The sequence below is a fragment of the Branchiostoma belcheri genome, unplaced genomic scaffold, assembly GCF_001625305.1.
Source record: "Branchiostoma belcheri isolate BF01 breed outbred unplaced genomic scaffold, Haploidv18h27 scaffold29, whole genome shotgun sequence".
Taxonomy (NCBI): domain Eukaryota; kingdom Metazoa; phylum Chordata; class Leptocardii; order Amphioxiformes; family Branchiostomatidae; genus Branchiostoma; species Branchiostoma belcheri.
In genome coordinates, this window is record NW_017803898.1 from 1,881,186 (window position 1) to 1,901,320 (window position 20,135).

General features: G+C 41.3%; 2 protein-coding genes across 2 annotated transcripts; both read left to right on the plus strand.

Annotated features, from left to right (window-relative positions):
• The first annotated feature begins 1,607 nt into the window (after window positions 1-1,607).
• LOC109473100 (solute carrier family 22 member 18-like) lies at window positions 1,608-6,485 on the plus strand. The gene is made up of 8 exons (XM_019773010.1): window positions 1,608-1,876; window positions 2,466-2,709; window positions 3,455-3,587; window positions 4,045-4,174; window positions 4,348-4,617; window positions 4,993-5,094; window positions 5,516-5,636; window positions 6,029-6,485. The coding sequence occupies exons 1-8, from the start codon at window positions 1,694-1,696 to the stop codon at window positions 6,187-6,189; spliced, it is 1,344 nt and encodes a 447-aa protein (XP_019628569.1). The 5' UTR covers window positions 1,608-1,693; the 3' UTR covers window positions 6,190-6,485.
• A 9,948-nt stretch (window positions 6,486-16,433) lies between these two features.
• LOC109472947 (solute carrier family 22 member 18-like) lies at window positions 16,434-19,665 on the plus strand. Its single transcript, XM_019772813.1, has 6 exons — window positions 16,434-16,513; window positions 16,909-17,027; window positions 17,709-17,908; window positions 18,596-18,697; window positions 19,089-19,209; window positions 19,369-19,665. The coding sequence occupies exons 1-6, from the start codon at window positions 16,434-16,436 to the stop codon at window positions 19,539-19,541; spliced, it is 795 nt and encodes a 264-aa protein (XP_019628372.1). The 3' UTR covers window positions 19,542-19,665.
• Window positions 19,666-20,135: the final 470 nt, after the last annotated feature.

Sequence of the window (20,135 nt, forward strand, 5' to 3'; positions counted from 1 at the left end):
AGCTCCCGAAGACCCCCAAACCCCCAGGTTTTGGCATGCTATGGAGTCGACAAGAAACCCAGTATTCAGAACTTGAATGCCACCAGGAAAAAAACATTTTAAAAGCCCTAAAAATGCTTGACTAGTAAAGTCAAGAAGGCTATAATAAGATATGCAAAGAGACCTCCTTACTGTGTACGTAGACAACAGTTTATTACAATATTTAGATTCATAATAGTGCCTTATATATAGTGTGTGCCTTGTATAATCTACATGTAATGAAGCTACATTTAGAACTTTGCCAATATTGTAAGAAAGAGTCATTCTGGTGCACTGGTTGCACACGTATGATACCAACAAAAGCCAAACAAGAAACGTTACAAAACTTGCATTGTACTTTTTTTACTGATAATTATTTGTTCCCATTAAGTCTCTGTACCAAATGCATAAGATAGAACAGATACATCTGTAGTGTATTTAGCAAAACCTGTTTCTTTTTTTAAATCTCTCAATGCAAACTTTACATGTATAAGTAGCATATTTTGTAACCCAGGATAAGAATATTATTATAATCTTATTTGCATCATTCCACAAGTATGAAAGAGAATTGCGATCATCGGATTGTTGTCAGCAAAGTTTGTCCATGTTTTGTTTTGTTCTTGTTAACTAGTGTGTGTGTGTGTGCCTGAGAGTGTGTGTGTGTGTGTCTGAGTGTGTGTGTGTGTGTGTGTTAGAGATTGTGTGTGTGCCTGTGTGTGTCTCAGCGTGTGTCTTGTGTGTGTGTGTGTGTATGTGTGTGTGTGTGCGTGTGTGTGTGTGTGCGTGTGTGTGTGTGTGTTCATCTGAGTGAGTGTGTGTGTTGGTGTGTGTGTGTGTGTGTGCATCTGAGTGAGTGTGTGTGTGTGTGTTGGAGTGTGTGTGTATGTGTGCATCTGAGTGTGTGTGTGTGTGTGTTACTAGCTTGCATGTGTGTTTGTTAATTAACTAGTGTGTGTGTGTTGGGGTCGGGAGGGGTCTACGTAAGGGTCTGTGGTAAGATTTCCTTGGGGGCATGTTGGCCCTGCAGACTAGTAGATAGCCTTAATTAGGCCCTGGAAGCAGTCTGTTATCCAGGCTATCAGATAAGTAGTTCCCACAAGACTTAGTGGGTCAAGGGTCATATGCCATCCTATGTACCCTCCTATGTATGTTCTTTAGGAGGTGTGGCTTAGCATCTTTGTTGATATAGTACAGTGACAGTAAACCACTTGGGCATTGTGAAATAGCCTGGGTTCCAGACATCTTCAAGGGTCTACACAAGGCAGCTCCTAGGCTCCAGGACCAACATGCCCCCAAGGAAATCTTACCATAGCGTTTTGACGAATATCCAGAGCCCCATGGACGTTATACCCGAGAGGGTTTTGTTCCAGTCATTATAAGATTAAGAAGATTAAGACTACAGGAGGTTGAAGCAAAATTTCTTGTAGGGCATTTTGGCACTGGTTCCTATGCCCTAGAAACAGTCTGGGATCCAGCCTAGCAAATGACATATTTCCTGAGGGGAGTGTCCAAGATCCTAACAGTCTGGTTTCCAGGTTAAATATTAGCTTACTCGCCAAAACCAACACTCGCGAGAGTTGACACAACTACCGGTACAGCTGGGCATATGGCTATCTAGCTAGAGTCAGGCTTTAACTTATTGTGAGTTTTTCAGGGATTTTAGTGCAGACATAACATGAGTGCTAACCAGCGGAGGGCCGCCAGGCCGTCAGCGGACCGACCGGGCACTGGCGTCGGGGAGAACCGCGGTCCTCCCCCGAAGAAGGCGCCTGGAGGTACCGGTAGACTCTTGCTCGTGGTTCACCTGAACAACATGTTGCACAACTTGGCTATGATGATGAACCAAACAGCATTACCTGTAAGTACACACGCACACAGACAGACACACAGACAGACACACACACACACACGCCTTGCTGTATCCAGAACCGTGCTGTATCCAGAACCATACTCAGGCACCGGGTTCTGGATAGTCCACGCATATCCAGAACCGTACCTGGGGTAAAATTTACGCGTAAATGCTTGGATACACGGAGACTAAGTTAGTATCCAGAACCGTACCTGATCCTAACCTGTTCAGGCATACAACTAGATAGTCACGTTTCTGGATACGCATAACATAACTGTTTCTTAAGGTGCATGTAAGAATACGAATGTTTCTCTTAAGGTTACAATGGACTTCTTAAATATATACGACCCGCTAATGTGTAACGGTTTGCCCGGTCAGGTGAACTTTGTCCCGTTATTTTTGGCGCAGCATCGTATTTACCATTTTGCAGTTTCTGACAAAGTCGCTAGGAGTCGTGAACTGACTGTTCGGTGCCTCCGCGATCCGCCATTCTACAGTACACCAAGGACATTATACACTGTGTATAATGTCCTTGAGTACACCGATGAGTTTTTTTAGTGACACCATGTAATAAAATACACTGCGTTTTGTTCTGCAGTTCCTGACAAAGTCGCTAGGAGTCGGAAACAGGATTTTCGGCGCCTTCACCACCACCACGGCCATAGCCCAGCTAATTGGGAGCCCCCTTTTTGGGCGGTTTGGGGATGTGTATGGGGGGAGACTGTCCCTCACGGTGTCGTTTCTGGCCATGACGACCGTGTCCCTGATGTTGGCTGCTTGTGGATCCATCCCAGTACTGTTCCTGACTCGGCTGCCTCTACTTTTCATACACATCGTGCCAAGTAAGACATCTTCTAATACCTTTCTTAGCATGAAAGTTCATATGTGTTGGTACAAGTCATTATGAAATAAAGACTAAGCTTTAACTTCCAACACTTAGATTACGGAATTGGGACTTACCCAAATTTTCTACGGTCACGTGTCTCTGACGTCACGTTCCAAGAGTAGACGGGTCCATTCCGTGAACAAGGTTGATGGAGTCAACCGAAAATTTGGGTAAGTCCCAATTCCGTAATCTAAGTGTTGGAAGTTAAAGCTTAGTCTTTATTTCATAATCTAATACTTTTGTTTAAAATTTTAACCCAACACATTAAAGTTCTCTCACCTAGAGTTTTCGACCAGTCACTCTGGTCCTCCTCAGTTGACTGACCCAGTTTTGACGTCACACTTTAATAATAAACATCCATCTGTAAATGATTTCTTCATGTTGGTGAATGATTGAATAGCCACAACCGCTATTTTAACCTGTACAAGAATATACAAGATTCGACGTTTCGAAACATTGAATAAGTGATTAAAGACTTTTGCCATTCAACAAAACATCCAATATGTAATTATCTATAACGGGTTAACTGCATGCTACATTCTTAACTGTCGCTGAATTTAGTCATTCAAAGTATTCCAAAACGTTATTCGAAGCTTAGAGAAGTCAATTATTTCCGACACATTGAGTAATACATGTATGCGTATTCTTTAAACAACCAAAATGGCGGACGCTGACATAGTCACTCACGTGACTTTCTTCAGGTTTCCAGATGGTGGTGTCTGACGTCACTGATGACGAGTCAAGGGCAGGCGCGCTAGGCCTGCTGGGACTTTCTATGATCAGTGGTATCGTCCTCGGCGCTCTGTCCGGTGGAATGGTGACAGAGAAATACAGGTGAATATTTTATATCAGATATTAACTTCTTATGACCATTCTTTATTGTTTGGGTACAATTCTTTCGCCCATACCAGGCTTCAGAAGCTGGTGTTAAAAGTAGATATTTGCCAAATAGACAGGGGAGTTGGTTTGCCAAAGAAGTACATTTAACTTTTGAAATATTGGTCAGATTTAGGCTCGGAAGTTGCCACTTTATGTAGAACCCGAACTGTGTTCGATCTGGGTAATTCGAACAGAACGCTTGTTCCATTTAGGTCAATGCATTGCGGTCCTTCTACAATAAACGCGAGTGTTTGTGTATGTGTGTGTGTGTGTGTGTGTGTGTGTGTGCGTGTGTGTGTGTGTGTGTGTGTGTGTGTGTGTGTGTGTGTGTGTGTAAAAGGAAGCCGCAGTTTCTTCTTTTTGTACCCTTTATTATTTTTTTAGATGTTAATCTTGTGGTTGTTCGTTTCAGTCCCTCTACGTCGTTCCTAGTCGCCGCCCTCCTGTCAGTGTTGAGTACAGTGGCTGTGTGGTTCAGTATCCCCACACAAACTAAACAGAAGAAGAAAGACGACAAGCCCAAACCAAGTAAGTGGATTTTTGTTTAATCTTTTTCCACACAGCATAGTGGAAAAGTCCATTCATTGCTGTCAGAACATAGCCACGTTGCAGCCAGCGACATTAGGGAGCTACGGAGGATAGTCATGATCAGAACACATAACGTTAACAATAGTTATCGACTCAACAAAATTACGACGAATTCACATTGTAGTAGGCCTACTACAACTGTGGAATTTCACGTAACGTACCTAACTTCTGTTCATTGGCATTCTTTTTGTTTCCAGAGGGTGGTGTTTTCGACGTGAAAGAACTGCAGCGACTCTTGAGGGTTCCTGGCGTCGCGAAGCTTCTTGGAACGAAGTTTCTCCTACTGATGTCCTGTATGATCATACAGAGTATCCTTCCCGTCATCCTCACTGATATCTTCCAAATGGGCGCACAGGACACTGGGATATTCTTCATGGCCTCTGGAATCATGGGAGCGGTAAGGACACTATGTCGAAACCCTGAAACAATTATCTTAACAGTTTCAACAATGTATTTTGGTAACTGAGTAAAGAGACTCTTTTCACACAACCAAGTTTTTTTTTATTCAGCCGACGTTTCGGTGACCGTCTGTCACTTTCCTCAGTGACTTACCAACCTGATGAAACTATTCACGAATATTTTGATAACTGTTCAAAAACTGTGTATTTCTTTATTTGCCACTAACATTTAAAGTAACTGAAGTCATAAATTACCAAAGCGAACGGACAATATGTCTATAGATTTATCAGGACTTTAAATGATGTAAACTTTATATTTCAAAGTACTAGTATTCAAAGCTGAACATTGAAGTTTTTTTCTTTATTTTCCTCAGGTTTTCCAAGTCGCCGTGGTAGGCCCTCTGTCTACGCGTTTTAAGGACAAGTCCCTCATTCTCCTCGCGTCATTCCTTATAGCAGTGGCTGGGTTACTCATGGTAATACTTCTAAATGTATTTGATTGTTTATTCGTTCGTTTTTTTAATGTTTACCGAAGGAAAACATATTGTTTGTGCACGATTACCTCTTCTTCTTCTTCTATAAACCAATAAGGTCAATGAAATGAACCAGACGTCTGTCTCCATGGTAACTAGTATTGGGTTACATCATGTTGCAATTTTATAGCAGGAGGGATTTAGACTCCTGTTACCACAGGAATGTGTTTGAGTAAGAATTAACAGAGCAGACCATATGCGAAGACCATTCCTTTCCTAATAGTTGTTTGAATGTGTCTGTCTCCATGGTAACTAGTGTTGGGTTACATCATGTTGCAATTTTATAGCAGGAAGGATTTAGACTCCTGTCACCATAGGAATGTGACCATTCCTTTCCTAACAGTTGTTTGAAACTTTTTTCCAGGCTGGAGCGACCACTGTCCGGCACATGTACTTCGGGTTCGCGCCTCACGTGTTCGGTAACGTCATGTTTGATGTCGTCATCAACAGCGCTCTGTCTAAGGCTGTTCCACAGGAAGACACAGGTAGCTACTCTCTCTGTCTGTCTCTCTTTGTCGCTCTGTCTCTCTCTGTCTGTGAGACTCTCTCTTTCTCTCTTTTTCTGTGTGTGTGTGTGTGTGTGTGTGTGTGTGTGTATGTGTGTGTGTATGTCTGTCTCTGTTGCTCTGTTTCTCTCTCTCTCTCTCTCTGTCTCTCTTTCTCTCTCTCTGTCCATCTCTGTCCCTCTATCTTTCTCTCCCTCTCTCTCCCTCTCTCTCCCTTCCCCCCTCTCTCTCAGTATCTCTCTCTCTGCATTTAAATATGTGTGAGTGTGTGTATGTGAGTGTGTGTGTGTCCCTGTCTGTGTGTGCATGACATATATATGTGTATTTGAGTGTGTATTTCTGACTCTTTATTACATTTCCCCTATGTACAGGTGCAGTGATGGGTTTTACCGGGACAGTGTACCACCTCTCCATGGTGATGTCCCCGCTCCTCAGCGCGATTATGTTGGAAAACCTCGGCTTCTCCTCTCTTGGACTCACAAGTTCCGCCATTAACGGTCTTATACTCCTCTCTGGCTCCATGCTACTCTAGTTCAAAGTTCATACTGCATAAATGCATTTATGAATGATCAATGAATGAATGAATGTATGTATAAATGAATGAATGATTCCGTCATCAACGGTCTTCCATTATTGAATAAATGAACGAACGAATGAATGAACTAGAAAAGTAACATTTGCATTTAGTATAAAAAAATTACGACTAAGTTTTGCGACTTTTGATAATTCTTCTCACCCAAAAATATACTAGTAGTAAATTAATATATTTGTTAATGAGAAAAATGTATGATTATGAACTATGTCACACAATGTAGTGTGTGATTTTTTGATGTGCAATAAAAATAAATTCAATAGTAATGATACACATTCAACACAAAAGGCTGTTTGTCTGTTTATGCCTGTCTTTATGTATGAAACAAAAGGGTTGAATGGGTTTTGATGCTGTTTGGTATATGTTACGATTGCATAATGTTAACCAACACCTTTCGAAAGGCACTTAACACGACTTTCCTCACTTCGCTCAGGTGAAAATGAGTATTGTATTATGTTGCCGTGTTGGTGGCGGCATTAATATACTAGTAGTTTGAAAAAACTTGAGTGTGCCGTCACCACGTCTGGTGATTACATGTTGGAATACAGCACACTAGTTGCCACGGTGACACACGTCTATTCCAGGTGATTGTCCTTATTTTGGAGAATAAGAAAAAGGAACTGAGCAAAAAAAAACAAAACAACAAAAATATTTGCCAAAGGCAAACATATTCATCCATGGTAAAATCGGCTGCATGACTTTGTGACAGTCTACGTCCTCGTACCAAAGGTGGTAGACTTCGATCTCTGTTCTTCAGTAAAACGTTTCTGTACAGTGGAGTGCAATTATCTACGCTACATGTTAGTCTTAGTAATTAGTACTGTGCTCTACTGGGTGATATATGAGTACTGAGAATCAAGCGGCCTAAGGGTAACCCGACAAGACCGGTCCAGTTACCGAAGGGCACAGCAAGTAATTTTCTTGTATGATATCCGCGCGCGCATTGATTTTTGCCTGTTCTCAAAAAAAAAAAAAGATCACGTCCTCCGACGCTCTCGCCTGGCTCTAGGCCTGGGTAGTCCATGGTAGTTAGCGACAATAGGGAGCCGGCGGTAACTCTGGATGGTAGCTACCGGGGCTTCACGACTCAAGAACTCTAAGTACTTACGTACAGTGCCGATTCATAAATTCCGCAAAAAAAAAAACAGCATGTGCCGGCTTGTCGTATACGTACGTGCCTATATACTGCCGCAAATTCACAATACCAGTTGTATTCCTGTGGTTTGGTAGCAATTTTTGTTTTTGGTCGTATTTTTTTATTCGCCCGCGCGCACTAGTTTAGGAGTCTTCAGAGGATGCCATCCATAAAATTAAGTCGTTGGGGCCTAAGTCATAGTCTTTAGTACTCTGCTCTACATACTGGATGGATACTGGGAAACAGTCGTCATAAGTAGCAGGCTTTTAGAACTGGGGGTTTGGTGGTCTTTTCGGCTGATTTCTGATCAGCCCAGTTCTAAAAACGGGGGTAATTCAACCAGGCCGGCTATGTTGTCTATATGTAATCAGAATATAGCACATAAAAGACCCTGAAGACCTCCCCAAAACCCCCAGTTTTTGGCATGCTGTGGAAGCTACGTCATAAGATAAATGTTCATGATACCTGAAAATACCGGTCCAGTTACCAGTTACCTAAGTTATATATATAGTCACGTGTGTTGCACACTGGGCAAAAAGTAGGAAAACGGTTAGACAACACATCAGACGGAAGATATACTTTCTGAAGTTAACACCAAACATCATGAGCTCCAACAAGACGACTTCTTCTTCAACTGCGGCGGCCGAAGTGACGAAAAGGCAGATGGGACCAGCTGAGGGGACCGAAAAGGAAAAGCAGGGTCGACCAGATGAACCAGTAGAGGGAAGCGACCGTCGGTACCAAATGGGGGAAGGAGAGAAGACCCGGCTTTTGACCATCGTCCGAGTGACCAACGCTCTACACCAGATGTGTTTGACCATGAACAAGGGCGCTTTACCGGTAAGTTTGTGATTTTTGTTAATATAATAATAACCTTTATTGTACACATGTACATTCATGTCCTAGGTGAACAAATGAAAAGGTAATGCCCATGTTTGTAGTACAAACCGCTCTAAAACTACACTAATGTAGAGGTTCGGCTTCTTCTCGTTTCTTTGAGATGTTGAAATATAATTTGAAATGGGTTTGTTTAATACAGGATGATCAAAGCGCATAAGAAAGATATTTTTTTTCAATATTAGTCAAGTATTGGAAATATATTTTCCAATGTTTCATGACTAGACATGGTGACGGCACACTCAAGTTATGGCGCGGTCATATTTCCCAACACCCGGCGCGGCCAGTCGTATGGAACGAAATTTTCGATATAAGACAGCAAAAAAAAAAAAAATTGTAGAAAATTGACCATGAGCACTATTTGTGTATACATGTACTCTTAATAAAAATTGTTAATTTTTCGTTCACGTAAACAAGTCATTACATCAACTCATTTTATGCCGCCACCAACGCAGAGTTAAGTGAGGAAAGTCGTGTAAAGTGCCTTTCCCAACAAGGAAACAAGATCGGTGGCATGTCAGGACTCGAACCCGCAACCTCTCGAGGTTCCATCCCGACTGTGGGTCGGATCGTCCGAGGGTAGAAGGGAATTCGAACCCGCGAGAGGGCTGGGACCGAGGGTGATGCGGAATACACCATATTTAGGTCATCCCGAGAAAACACAACTTTCAATGCGAAATAAACGAACTTTTCGTGTCCTTAGACCAAAGAAAAAAATGCAACAACATCAATTCCAACAGCCGAATCCTGTATTCGAATTTTCGAAAGCGGTTCGGTCGAAACGCGTTCGAATCGTTCTGTGGAACATTTGGAAACCCGGGCCGTGCCGCAATGCTGAGGTCACAATTCCCACACGTCCGGGCAGCATTTGGGAACGAAAAGTGCGACATAAAAGACCACAAAACACAGAATTTGTTAAAATAATAATCATGGGCACTATTTCTGTATATTTTTTTATATGAATAGTTAATACGGGGTCGTGTGGCGTAGCGGCAGCGTGCTCGACTGGGAATATATATGCGACTCTATCAATGGGTAATCTGAACATTTAAAAGCTCCATTGTGTAATTTATTCTTAACAAAGATTTGAAATATACTTTCACCATTTGCTGCCACTTTTTAATGTATTTGAGTCAGTATTTCAAACTTCTGAAGAATATTTTGTGCTCACATTTATGCTTAAGTAGTCTGATAATCGTTACGCGTAATTTTTGGTATGGTCCAGGTCATTGAACAGTTATCATGGTGACAGTGATTGTCCAGGTCATAGACCTTATGTTTTAATATGGTACAGGTTACTCACCATTGGAGCGGAACGTTAACATAAATATATAACAATTATCAGTGATTTCAACATTTACTTACCCTTTTCAATATATTTGAGTCATTATTTTACATTTCTGAAGAATATTTTGTGCTCACAAACAGACTTTTGCCAAAGAAGTAGTCTAATAATCATAACGCCTTATTAGGTATCGTCCAGGTCACTGAACATGACCAGTTACCATGGTGACAGCCATCTGGCCCAGGTCATTAACCTTGTGTTTTAGTATGGTACAGGTTACTGACCTTGCTTTGGAGTGGAAAAAGAAGAACGGAGAAAAAAAAACGTTTTCCTTCTCTGAAGGTTAACATAGATATATTACAAATATCGGTGATTTCACCATTTAATATCACTTTTTAATCTATTTGCGTCAGTATTTTCACGGTTCGGAAGAATGCAATGCACTTTTACTAGTCTCTATACCAGACTAACTACGCTGGCTCTATATAATTTATATAGGAGAATATTTGCCAGGGGAGTTCGGCCACCTTGGGGTTTGACTGGCCGACACCCGAGTACGCTCTGCATAGAGCACGGGAGACCTTCTGTCACATTTCTAAAGAATTTTCTGTGCACACACACACACAAAAACACTCTTCGCTTTCACTGAGTTGTCTGATAATTTGAAGGCCATTAACCCACATCGAGGGCCTACCGCCCTAGGCTGGTCGAGACAACTCAAGGAAGGCACGTGTGCACAAAATCGTCGCCAAAAATGTGAAAATTATAAAGCGAATATGTTAAAAAATGATAGTAAATGTTGATTTGAGGATATACTGAAATAAAATGAAAGGAAATATAGGTTAGGCTAGTAGATAAAGGCACATGTCATTAAGATCAGCTTCTCTAGAAACACTTATATCTTTCACATGAGGTATTATACAATCATGAACTTAGTCTATGTTATTGGACATCAACAAACTGAGGTCAAATGTTATTCCTAGAACAGTGCAATAAAATCTGATGAAGATGAGGTTTTAAAGATTCTGGTAAACTGTCAACCGGCACTCCTGGCTACTGGGCAATAATTCACACAGTACATGTAGTAATTAACAAAAGACACCCTGGCCAACCATTTGTGCATGTTGCTGCTTTGGAAACACATCTTTCACATGAGGTACTATGTAATTATGAACGTAACAGTCGATCTTATTAAGCTTAAGCATCAACAAACTGAGGTCATTATTCCTTCAACATTGGAATAAAATCGGAGAAAGATGTACTTTTACAGATCCTGGTAAACTATCAACTGGTACCCAGGGCCAGTGGACAGTACTTCACATAGCAAATGATTTATTAATTTACAAAACACCCTGGTCAACCATTTGTGCGTGTTGCAAGGAGTGGAATTGGAAGATCGTTCACAGTTTTTAAGCATGTTTGTATGGAGCAACGATGTTGCATTTTCTTTACCAGTTCTGGAATTTCTACTCAAGGGTTAAGTCCTTCACCTTTTGTTGTCTAGATAAGAACAGCCTACAGTGATAGCCCTCTGAACAGAGTTAATTAGTGTAATAATTGCACAGGCAGGTAGATAAAAGCATATGTCATTAAGATCAACTTCTTCAAAAACACTCATATCTTTCACATGAGGTATTATATAATTATGAAATTAGTCTTTTTTTTATTGGACATCAACAAATTGAAATCATGATACTTCGAACATCGGAATAAAATCGGGGAAAGATGAGGTTTTATAGAAGATGGTGAGTTACCAAATGGCACCCATAGCTACTAGACAGTAATTAACATAGCAGTAACTCACAAAAGACACCCTGGTCAACCGTTTTGTTCACACTTTCCCTCACCTTTTGTGTCTAGATGAGAACAGCCAACATTGCTAGGGCACAAAAAGCACTGGTGTTCCATTTTGTACACAGGGTCCTACACCTTTAGCTGTCTTAATACGAACAGCTTACAGTTGTACTTAGGCCACACCGATTTAATTTTATGGATGACATCCGCGCGCGCATTGATTTTCGCCCGATCTAAAAAAAAAAAAAAAAAAAGATCACGTATTCCGAGGCTCTGGCCTGGCTTTAGGCCTGGGTAGTGCATGGTGGTGATAACTCTGACGGCAGCCAGGCTACCGAAGCTCCAAGACTCAAGATCTCAGTACATACGTACAGTGTCGATTCATATATTCCGCAAAAATCCAGCATGTGTCGGCCTGTCGTATACGTCGCTATGTAATGCGCCAAATTCACAATACCAGGTTTGTATTCCTGTGGTTTTGTAGCATTTTTATTTTTGGCCGGATTTTTATTTTTTTCGCCCGCGCGCACTAGTTTGGGGGTCTTCAGAGGATGTTATCCATAAAATTAAATCGGTGTGTACTTAACACAGTTTTCACAGTTTTTAAGCATGTTTGTATGGAGCAACGATGTTGCATTTTCATGTTCTTTACCAGAATATTGTTCTGGAATACTAAAGGGTTATAAGTCCTTCACCTTTTGTTACCTGGATAAGAACAGCCCACAGTGGTAGCCCCCAGAAGAGAGATAATTAGTGTTATAATTGCACAGGCTGGTAGATAAAAGCATATGTCAGGGGGTCATCTTCTTTGTAAACACATCTTTCACATGAGGTATTATATAATTATGAACTTAGTCTACTTAATCAGGCATCAACAAACTGAGATCATTATCCTTGGAACATTGGAGTAAAACCGGGGAAAGATGTAGGTTTTACAGAAGATGGTGAGTTATCAAATGGCACCCATAGCCACTAGCCAGTAATTAACATAGCAGTAACTCACAAAAGACACCCTGGTCTACCATGTGTGCTCACTTTCCTTCACCTTTTGTTATCTAAATAAGAAAAGGCTACAGAGGTAGCCCCCAGAAGAGAGTTAATTAGTGTAATTATTGCAGAGGCTGGTAGATAAAAACACATGTCATAGGATCAGATTCATATTTCACATGAGGTATTATATAATTATGAACTTAGTCTATCTTATCAAGCATCAACAAACTGAGGTACCGGTCATTGCAATAAAATATGGTAAAGATGACTCAGAGCTTTTATGGAAGCTGGTGAGCTACCAACTGGTACTCGGGCCACTGAACAGCAATTATATAATTGACGCACCAGTAATTCACGAAAGAGACACTGGTCAACCATTTCGTGCATACGGTCGTTCACCATTACTTGTCTAGATAAGAACAACCAACATTGGTAGGCCACCGAAAAAGATTAATGTTAAGTACTGTAATAATTGCATAGGCTTGTAGATAAAAACACATGTCATAGGATCAGCTTCATATTTCACATGAGGTATTATATAATTATGAACTTAGTCTACTTAATCAGGCATCAACAAACTGAGATCATTATCCTTGGAACATTGGAGTAAAACCGGGGAAAGATGTAGTTTTACAGAAGCTGGTGAGCTACCAACTGGTAGTCGGGCCACTGAACAGCAATTATATAATTGACGCACCAGTAATTCACGAAAGAGACAATGGTCAATCGTTCATACGGTTCTTCACCCTTAGTTGTATAGATAAGTACAGTGGTAGGCCGGCCGAACAGGGCTAAATAATTGCATAGGCTGGTAGATAAAAGCACAGGTCAGGAGGTCATCAGCTTCTTTAGAAACACTCATATCTTTCACATGAGGTATCATATAATTATGAACATAGTCTATTTTATTGGACATCAGCAAATTGAAGTCAAATGTTATTCAATGAACAGTGCAATACAATGTGATGAAGATGAGGTTTTATAGAAACTGGTTAACTATCAAATGGCACCCATAGCCACTAGCCAGTAATTGACATAGCAGTACCTCACAAAAGACACCCTGGTCAACCATTTTGTTCACACTTTCCCTCACCTTTTGTGTCTAGATGAGAACAGCCAACATTTGTAGCCAGCCCCCCCCCCCCCGAAGAGAGATAATTAGTGGAGTAATTGCACAGGCTGGTAGATAAAAGCACAGGTCAGGAGGTCATCAGCTTCTTTAGAAACACTCATATCTTTCACATGAGGTATCATATAATTATGAACTTAGTCTACTTAATCAGGCATCAACAAACTGAGATCATTATCCTTCGAACATTGGAGTAAAATCGGGGAAAGATGTAGTTTTACAGAAGCTGTTTAGCTACCAAATGGCACCCCTGGCCAATGGACAGTAATTAACAAAGCAGAAACTCACAAATGATACGCTGGTCTACCGTTTTGTTCACACTTTCCCTCGCCTTTTGTTATCTAGACAAGAACAGCCTACATTGGTAGCCCCCCGAAGAGGACTAATTACTATGTAGTCTAATAATTACGTAGGCTAGTAATTAAAAAGCACATGTCAAAGGTTCAGCTTCTTTGGAAACAACAGACTGACGACATTATCCCTTTACCATTGCAAAAGAATATAGTAAACATGAGGTTTTAAAGATCCTGGTGAACTATCAACTGGCACTCCTGGCTACTGGACAATAATTCACACAGTAGTAATTCACAAAAGACACACTGGTCAACCATGTGTGCATGTTGCTTCTTTGGAAACACGTCTTTCACATGAGGTAGTATATAATTATGAACTTGGTCTATCTTATCAAGCATCAACAAACTGAGGTACCGATCATTGCAATAGAATCTGGTAAAGATGAAATTTTACGTAAGCTGGTAAACTGTCAACTGGCACTCCTGGCTACTGGGCAATAATTCACAGAGTCGTAATTCACAAAAGACACACTGGTCAACCATGTGTGCATGTTGCTTCTTTGGAAACACGTCTTTCACATGAGGTAGTATATAATTATGAACTTGGTCTATCTTATCAAGCATCAACAAACTGAGGTACCGATCATTGCAATAGAATCTGGTAAAGATGAGATTTTACGTAAGCTGGTAAACTGTCAACTGGCACTCCTGGCTACTGGACAATAATTCACACAGTAGTAATTAACAAAAGACACTGGTCAATCATCTGTGCATGTTGCCAGGAGTTAAATTGGAAGATCGATCACATTTTTTAAGCATGTTTGTATGGAGCAATGATGTTGCATTTTCTTTACCAGAATATTGTTCTGGAATATTCAAGGGTTGAGTCAACTTACTATGGAAAGAAATGACTGGAAAATAAACTTTCTACATTAGCAAAAATGCATATTTCTGCCATATAATTTGTGTACACAATCAGTCTGATCGAAGCACCTAATTATATGAGTCACTCTGAGTTGTCTATAGCCACAGCCTAGGGGGGGGGGGGTCAATCACTTTACTTGATGTGTAGTAAGAGGAGTAATGTAGGTGATAGGTCAGGCTGTAAAGTGTTAGATAACAGGTGAGTGGTCACAACAAAAAGCGGCACCTGGTTTTTCAGGTTTGGGTTTCTGCTCGGGGCTGTCAACCTCGTCACTTTCCATTTCTTGTCATAGCAACAAAACAAATCGAGAAATACCGCTGACGTCACTACAGAAGAACCAGAACGATCACTTGATGATTGTATATATACGCACACACTCATCCACCCCTACACACAGAAGTATATATATATATATATGTGTGTGTGTTTGTGTGTGTGTGTGTCTGTGTGTGTGTGTCTGTGTGTGTGTGTGTGAGTGTGGCAGTTCGTGTGTGTGTCATATACGCTGCACAATTTTACCTGCACAATTTTACTACAATAAAACCTAATCCTCTTCCCCATGCAGTATCTCACCAAGCGTCTGAACCTCAGCAACACGCTTTGGGGGCATCTCATCACCGCCACTGCCCTGCTGCAGTTCATCGGAAATCCGCTAGTCGGCCGCTTCGGTGACGTGTACGGAGGACGGATGTCGCTGACCCTGTCCTGCGTTGCCATGGCGACCTTTGCGGTCATGCTGTCAACCTGTGACTCTTTCTCCGGTTTGCTGCTGACCAAGGTCCCCTTCGCGTTCTCACACGCTCCAACGTGTAAGTCTCAACTTTTCATGTTTAGGCCACAGCGAGTAAATCTTATGGATGATATCATCCGCAGACTCCAAATCTAATGCGAGCGGGCGAAATAAAACAAGACGACGACGAAAAAACAAGGTTCCTACATTATAAAATTTTGACTCAATCATTGATTCAGTGGGAACATCACATATACACAGCCAGCATCACATATCACTGCATCAAAGTGAAAAACAAAACATTAAATCAGAGCCTTTGTAACAACATCTTTGCCCATTTTCGGTATGTTGATCACCGTCAGAAGGGAACAAAATTTCTTTTTTTTTCCCCAAATCAGGCGAAAATTAATGCGCGCGCTGATGTCATCCATAAAAATTACTCGCTGTGGCCTTACCGAAGGAAAAGATATATTACGCCAAAAAGCGTAGACGTTTCAGACGGTCAGACGTTTCAGCTAGTATCCACTGGCTTTCGTCTGAAAGCTAGTGGATACTAGCTGAAATGTCTGATCGTTTCCAAAATCATATCCAGTTGCTTGAGTAACTGCTTTTTGGCGTATCGTATTACCTGGATGTCTAACATTCATCGACGAAAACATATATTGTTTTTGCTCAGTTTCTTCCTCTTCTTCTCAAAACAAATAAGGTCATGATCTGAACAAGACGTCGTTTACCATGGTAACTAGTGTTGCGTTACATCATGATGAAAAGGAAGAGTTATTATTTAGTCATTTGTTCAACTTTTAGGACAACGTAAATATTTTTAACGAAGGTAACTTTTTTACAAGACCTTTTTTGTTGACACGCTTGCATCAGTTTTGGGGTTCCCAGGGAATGTCATCAATATTATCAAATCGACATGATCTTATTCCAGTTTCTTCCCTTTTTTTTAGCCCAACAGATGTTGATTTCTGACGTCACTGATGACGCAGCTCGTACCACAGAGATGGGGACGTTGCGGGTTCTGACCTATGTTGGACACATGGTCGGATCGGCCATTGGTGGGACTATCACCGAAACATATGGGTAAGTTACATCAATGAAGGTTAGACATCTAGGTAATAAGATACGCCAAAAAGCAGTTACTTAAGCAAGTTGCTTGAGTAACTGCTTTTTGGCGCACATGGGTAAGTGCTTTGTTATCAAATTGTCAATGAGTTATTGCCTGGATTAGATAAATATAGATGCAGTTGTTGTTGTTTTCCATTTTTTAACGTTTTAAGATTCTTTTTCTTCTTCTTCTTCCGATAATGACATTTGTAGTGTATTGTTCCGAATGTGGTAATTAAAAATATAGAAACTTCATTCATTAAATAAAAATACGAGGATTCTTTTTGCATGAAGACAGTTCTTTTTGCATGAAGACAGTACATCCATTGAAGTAACGAATGATTTTTAAGTTGTTGATGCTCTCTTTACAGAACAACGGCTACATTTCTGTGTACCGCCATGTTGTCCTGTGTGTCAGCCTTACTCGCCTGGATCTACATTCCTGCAGACACAAAGCCACTCAGAGACAAGAACAAGAACGTACCCAAAAGTAAGTTGAACATCTCCAAGCAAATCTTTTGGTATCTGCGAAGACAGTATCGAATTGGCTAGTCAGTATCCATTTGCCAGACAGTTACCATACTTGCCACTGAAAGTAAATGTTCTCACCTAGAGCTTTAGGCCAGTCACTTTAATCTTCCTCAGTAGACTGCATGACCCAGTGTTGACGTCACACTTTAAAGAAGCCACGTGACAAGCTCCACTGTGTTAGTCTACTGATGAAGGCCAGAGTGACTGGTTGAAAGCTGTAGGAAAGAACACTTTTCCTTGGGTGGCAAATATGGTAAATGACTGGCCAATTACACACTGTCTTTCCAGCCATAATAGAAGTTTGCCGATGAACAAGAAAGGTAACATTTGCAAGGCAAATGCATAGTGTTTACCTTCACATATGGCCTGCTCTGTTAATTTTTGCTCAAACACATTTCATATATGTGGTTAGACAGGAGTCTAAATCCCTCTTGCTATAAAATTGCAACATGATGTAACCCAACATTAGTAACTATGGTAACAGAAACAGCAAATTGGTCATTGAGCTCACTGGAGAGAAGACGAAGAAGAGGAGGAGGAAGCAACAATATGTTTTCCTTCGGTAAACATAATAATGCTGCATTGTATTTTCAGTACATTTTGTCACCGATTAACAACTACATTCTGTTCACACTTTCAGGCAGGGGCATCGTCAGCCTCAGTGACATCGTGAGGCCAATGCAGACTCGGGCAGTGGCGCACCTACTCGGAATCCGGTTCTCCTTCATTATGGCGAACCAGCTCATCCTGAATTCCTTCCCCATCATACTGAGAGACAACTTTGAGATGGGCCCCCAGGAAGCTGGCATGTTCACCATGTACAGCACCCTGGCCTCGGTGGTGAGTGTACCCATTCATTCTTTCCTAGAAGTATCACAGAGTGTAACTTGCTGTCACCAAGTACATTAGGGGCATTGTCATTAGATAGCTTTAAACAATGTCTAGAGCTAGAAGTTGAAGGGTTAGTTCACTTAGGTGTAACAGGTTGATCGGTGTAATATAGCCAGCTGCAGCCGCGCCGCGTGCCTGCGAAGCTGGTGTGTTACGCCGAAAGGCGGTTATACCGGCTATACAGAAGCTGGTGTGTTACGCCGAAAGGCGGTTATACCGGCTATACAGATACAGATACCCTATACTTATGTTAACCTTCCTTACCTTAGACCTTAGATCCTCCCGCAACCTTGTTGCATAGGTCGACTCCTTGTCTGACTTTTTGTCTCCAAAGGTTTCGGTCTTGCGCCACTACTGCCATATCCTTAAGTGAGTTAAGTCCAAGTTTTACCCCATCATTTTGTAGTGTTTTCCGCAAAGTCACTCTAGGCCGCCCTCTCGGGCGTGTGCCTTCTGGCTTCCATGTTAGGGCTGTTTTTGTGGTTCTGAGATCAGGGAGTCTCCACACATGTCCAGCAAAGCTTCGCAGAAGGAAAACGTAGGAATGTAATACTGTAACTTTTCTGTTGCTGATAGTGCAATCTGGCCTGTATTGTGGCAGTTGTTTTGAGGAAAATGAGCGTCTTTGTTTTGTAGGTACTCCAAGTGGTGTTGATCCGTCCGCTGACCAAGCGCTACAAGGACTTCCCCCTGCTGATGCTGGCTTCACTGGCGTTGACCACTTCTTACATGACACTGGTGAGCTAAGTCTTAAAGAATTGAATATTCGAAATCGTGTTATCAAGTTAATGAAACATTGCAGTTGTAATATACTGGCTTCAGTTTCTTCCAACAGTTGAATGCGTCTAATTTAAAACTTTATTACAGTAGTGAATGGGGCTGAGATGTGTCACAATTCAACCAAACCTGAACCACCCCCAAACCAGAGCTACACCACCCCTAGACCAGACCTAAACCACACCTAAACCAGCCGTCGACCAGACCTAAACCACACCAAAACCACCCTTCAACCGACCTAAACAACCCCTAAACCACACCCCAACCACACCTAAACCACACCTTAACCAGACCTAAACAAAACCTAAACAACACCTAAACCACACCTGGACATGTATGTGTTGTTTTACAGACATGTATGACGGAAAACTGGCACCTTTACGTTTATGCCATCCTGAAAAACTTCGGAGTCATCCTGAGGAACAATGTCGTCCTGTCGGCCCTGTCAAAAGCGGCACCTGGCGAAGACACAGGTACTGCAGGCATCCACAATACTAGTTATCGTTTTGTCTTATAACGAATGAACCTATTTATGATTATGCAGTGAGGTAAATATTTTTCTTTGAGACAAATGTTTGTGTAAAAATTCTCTTCATTCAATCTCTTAATACTTTTTTTACCTTTTTGTCCAGGTACTGTGATGGCTTTGGGAGCCATGGTCGAAAGTCTGACGCAGATCATCTCTCCACCAATCAGCGCCTACTTTCTGGATCACGTGGGCTACCAGTATTTAGGAGCTACCAGTTCCACGATCACTGCTATGGTGACCGGGTTTATGTTACTGACTAGGGAAGAATTCAAATGAGAACATGTTTACTATATGTTTAAAGTTAAAACTTTAGATCTAGATCCAACACGATCCAACAAGATCCAACAAGTTCTCTCACCTAGAGCTTTCGACTAGTCACTCTGGTCTTCCTCAGTAGACTGACCCAGTGAGGCTTGTCACGTGGCTTCTTTGAAGTGTGACGTTAACACTTGGTCAAAGGTATATGGTATTTACATCAGGACCCATCACCCTTCACTCAACCGGGACGGGGGCCGACATCGTCTACCAGATACCTCTACTGAGGATACCAGAGTGACCGGTCTAAAGCTCTAGGTCAGAGAACTTCATCCTGTTGGATCTAAAGTTTAAACTTTAGACATGTAACTACATGTAGACCCTTGCGACAGTTCCACGAAGAGTGTATGGAAGAAGTATGTTATAGCAGAACTTAATTGCAAAACAGATTTAACGGGTACAACGTATGACAAAATATATACATATCACATAGTTGGTGATGTTAACAATATCTAACAATTCTCAGGGTTGCGATTGCACGGGTAATGTTTGACCAATAAACCATTTGTTATCATTATTATTACAATCATTATTATTATGTGTGGTTAAGTTTAA

What these genes read in the sequence shown, in the direction of transcription:
- LOC109473100 (XM_019773010.1), top strand. Translation starts at nt 1,694, where the DNA reads ATGAGTGCTAACCAGCGGAGGGCCGCCAGGCCGTCAGCGGACCGACCG. An exon ending in ATGGTGACAGAGAAATACAG is followed by an intron (nt 3,588 to 4,044) that starts GTGAATATTTTA and finishes TGTTCGTTTCAG; the next exon opens with TCCCTCTACGTCGTTCCTAG. An exon ending in CAGTGGCTGGGTTACTCATG is followed by an intron (nt 5,095 to 5,515) that starts GTAATACTTCTA and finishes ACTTTTTTCCAG; the next exon opens with GCTGGAGCGACCACTGTCCG.
- LOC109472947 (XM_019772813.1), top strand. Translation starts at nt 16,434, where the DNA reads ATGGGGACGTTGCGGGTTCTGACCTATGTTGGACACATGGTCGGATCG. An exon ending in ACTATCACCGAAACATATGG is followed by an intron (nt 16,514 to 16,908) that starts GTAAGTTACATC and finishes CTCTCTTTACAG; the next exon opens with AACAACGGCTACATTTCTGT. An exon ending in CCACTTCTTACATGACACTG is followed by an intron (nt 18,698 to 19,088) that starts GTGAGCTAAGTC and finishes GTTGTTTTACAG; the next exon opens with ACATGTATGACGGAAAACTG.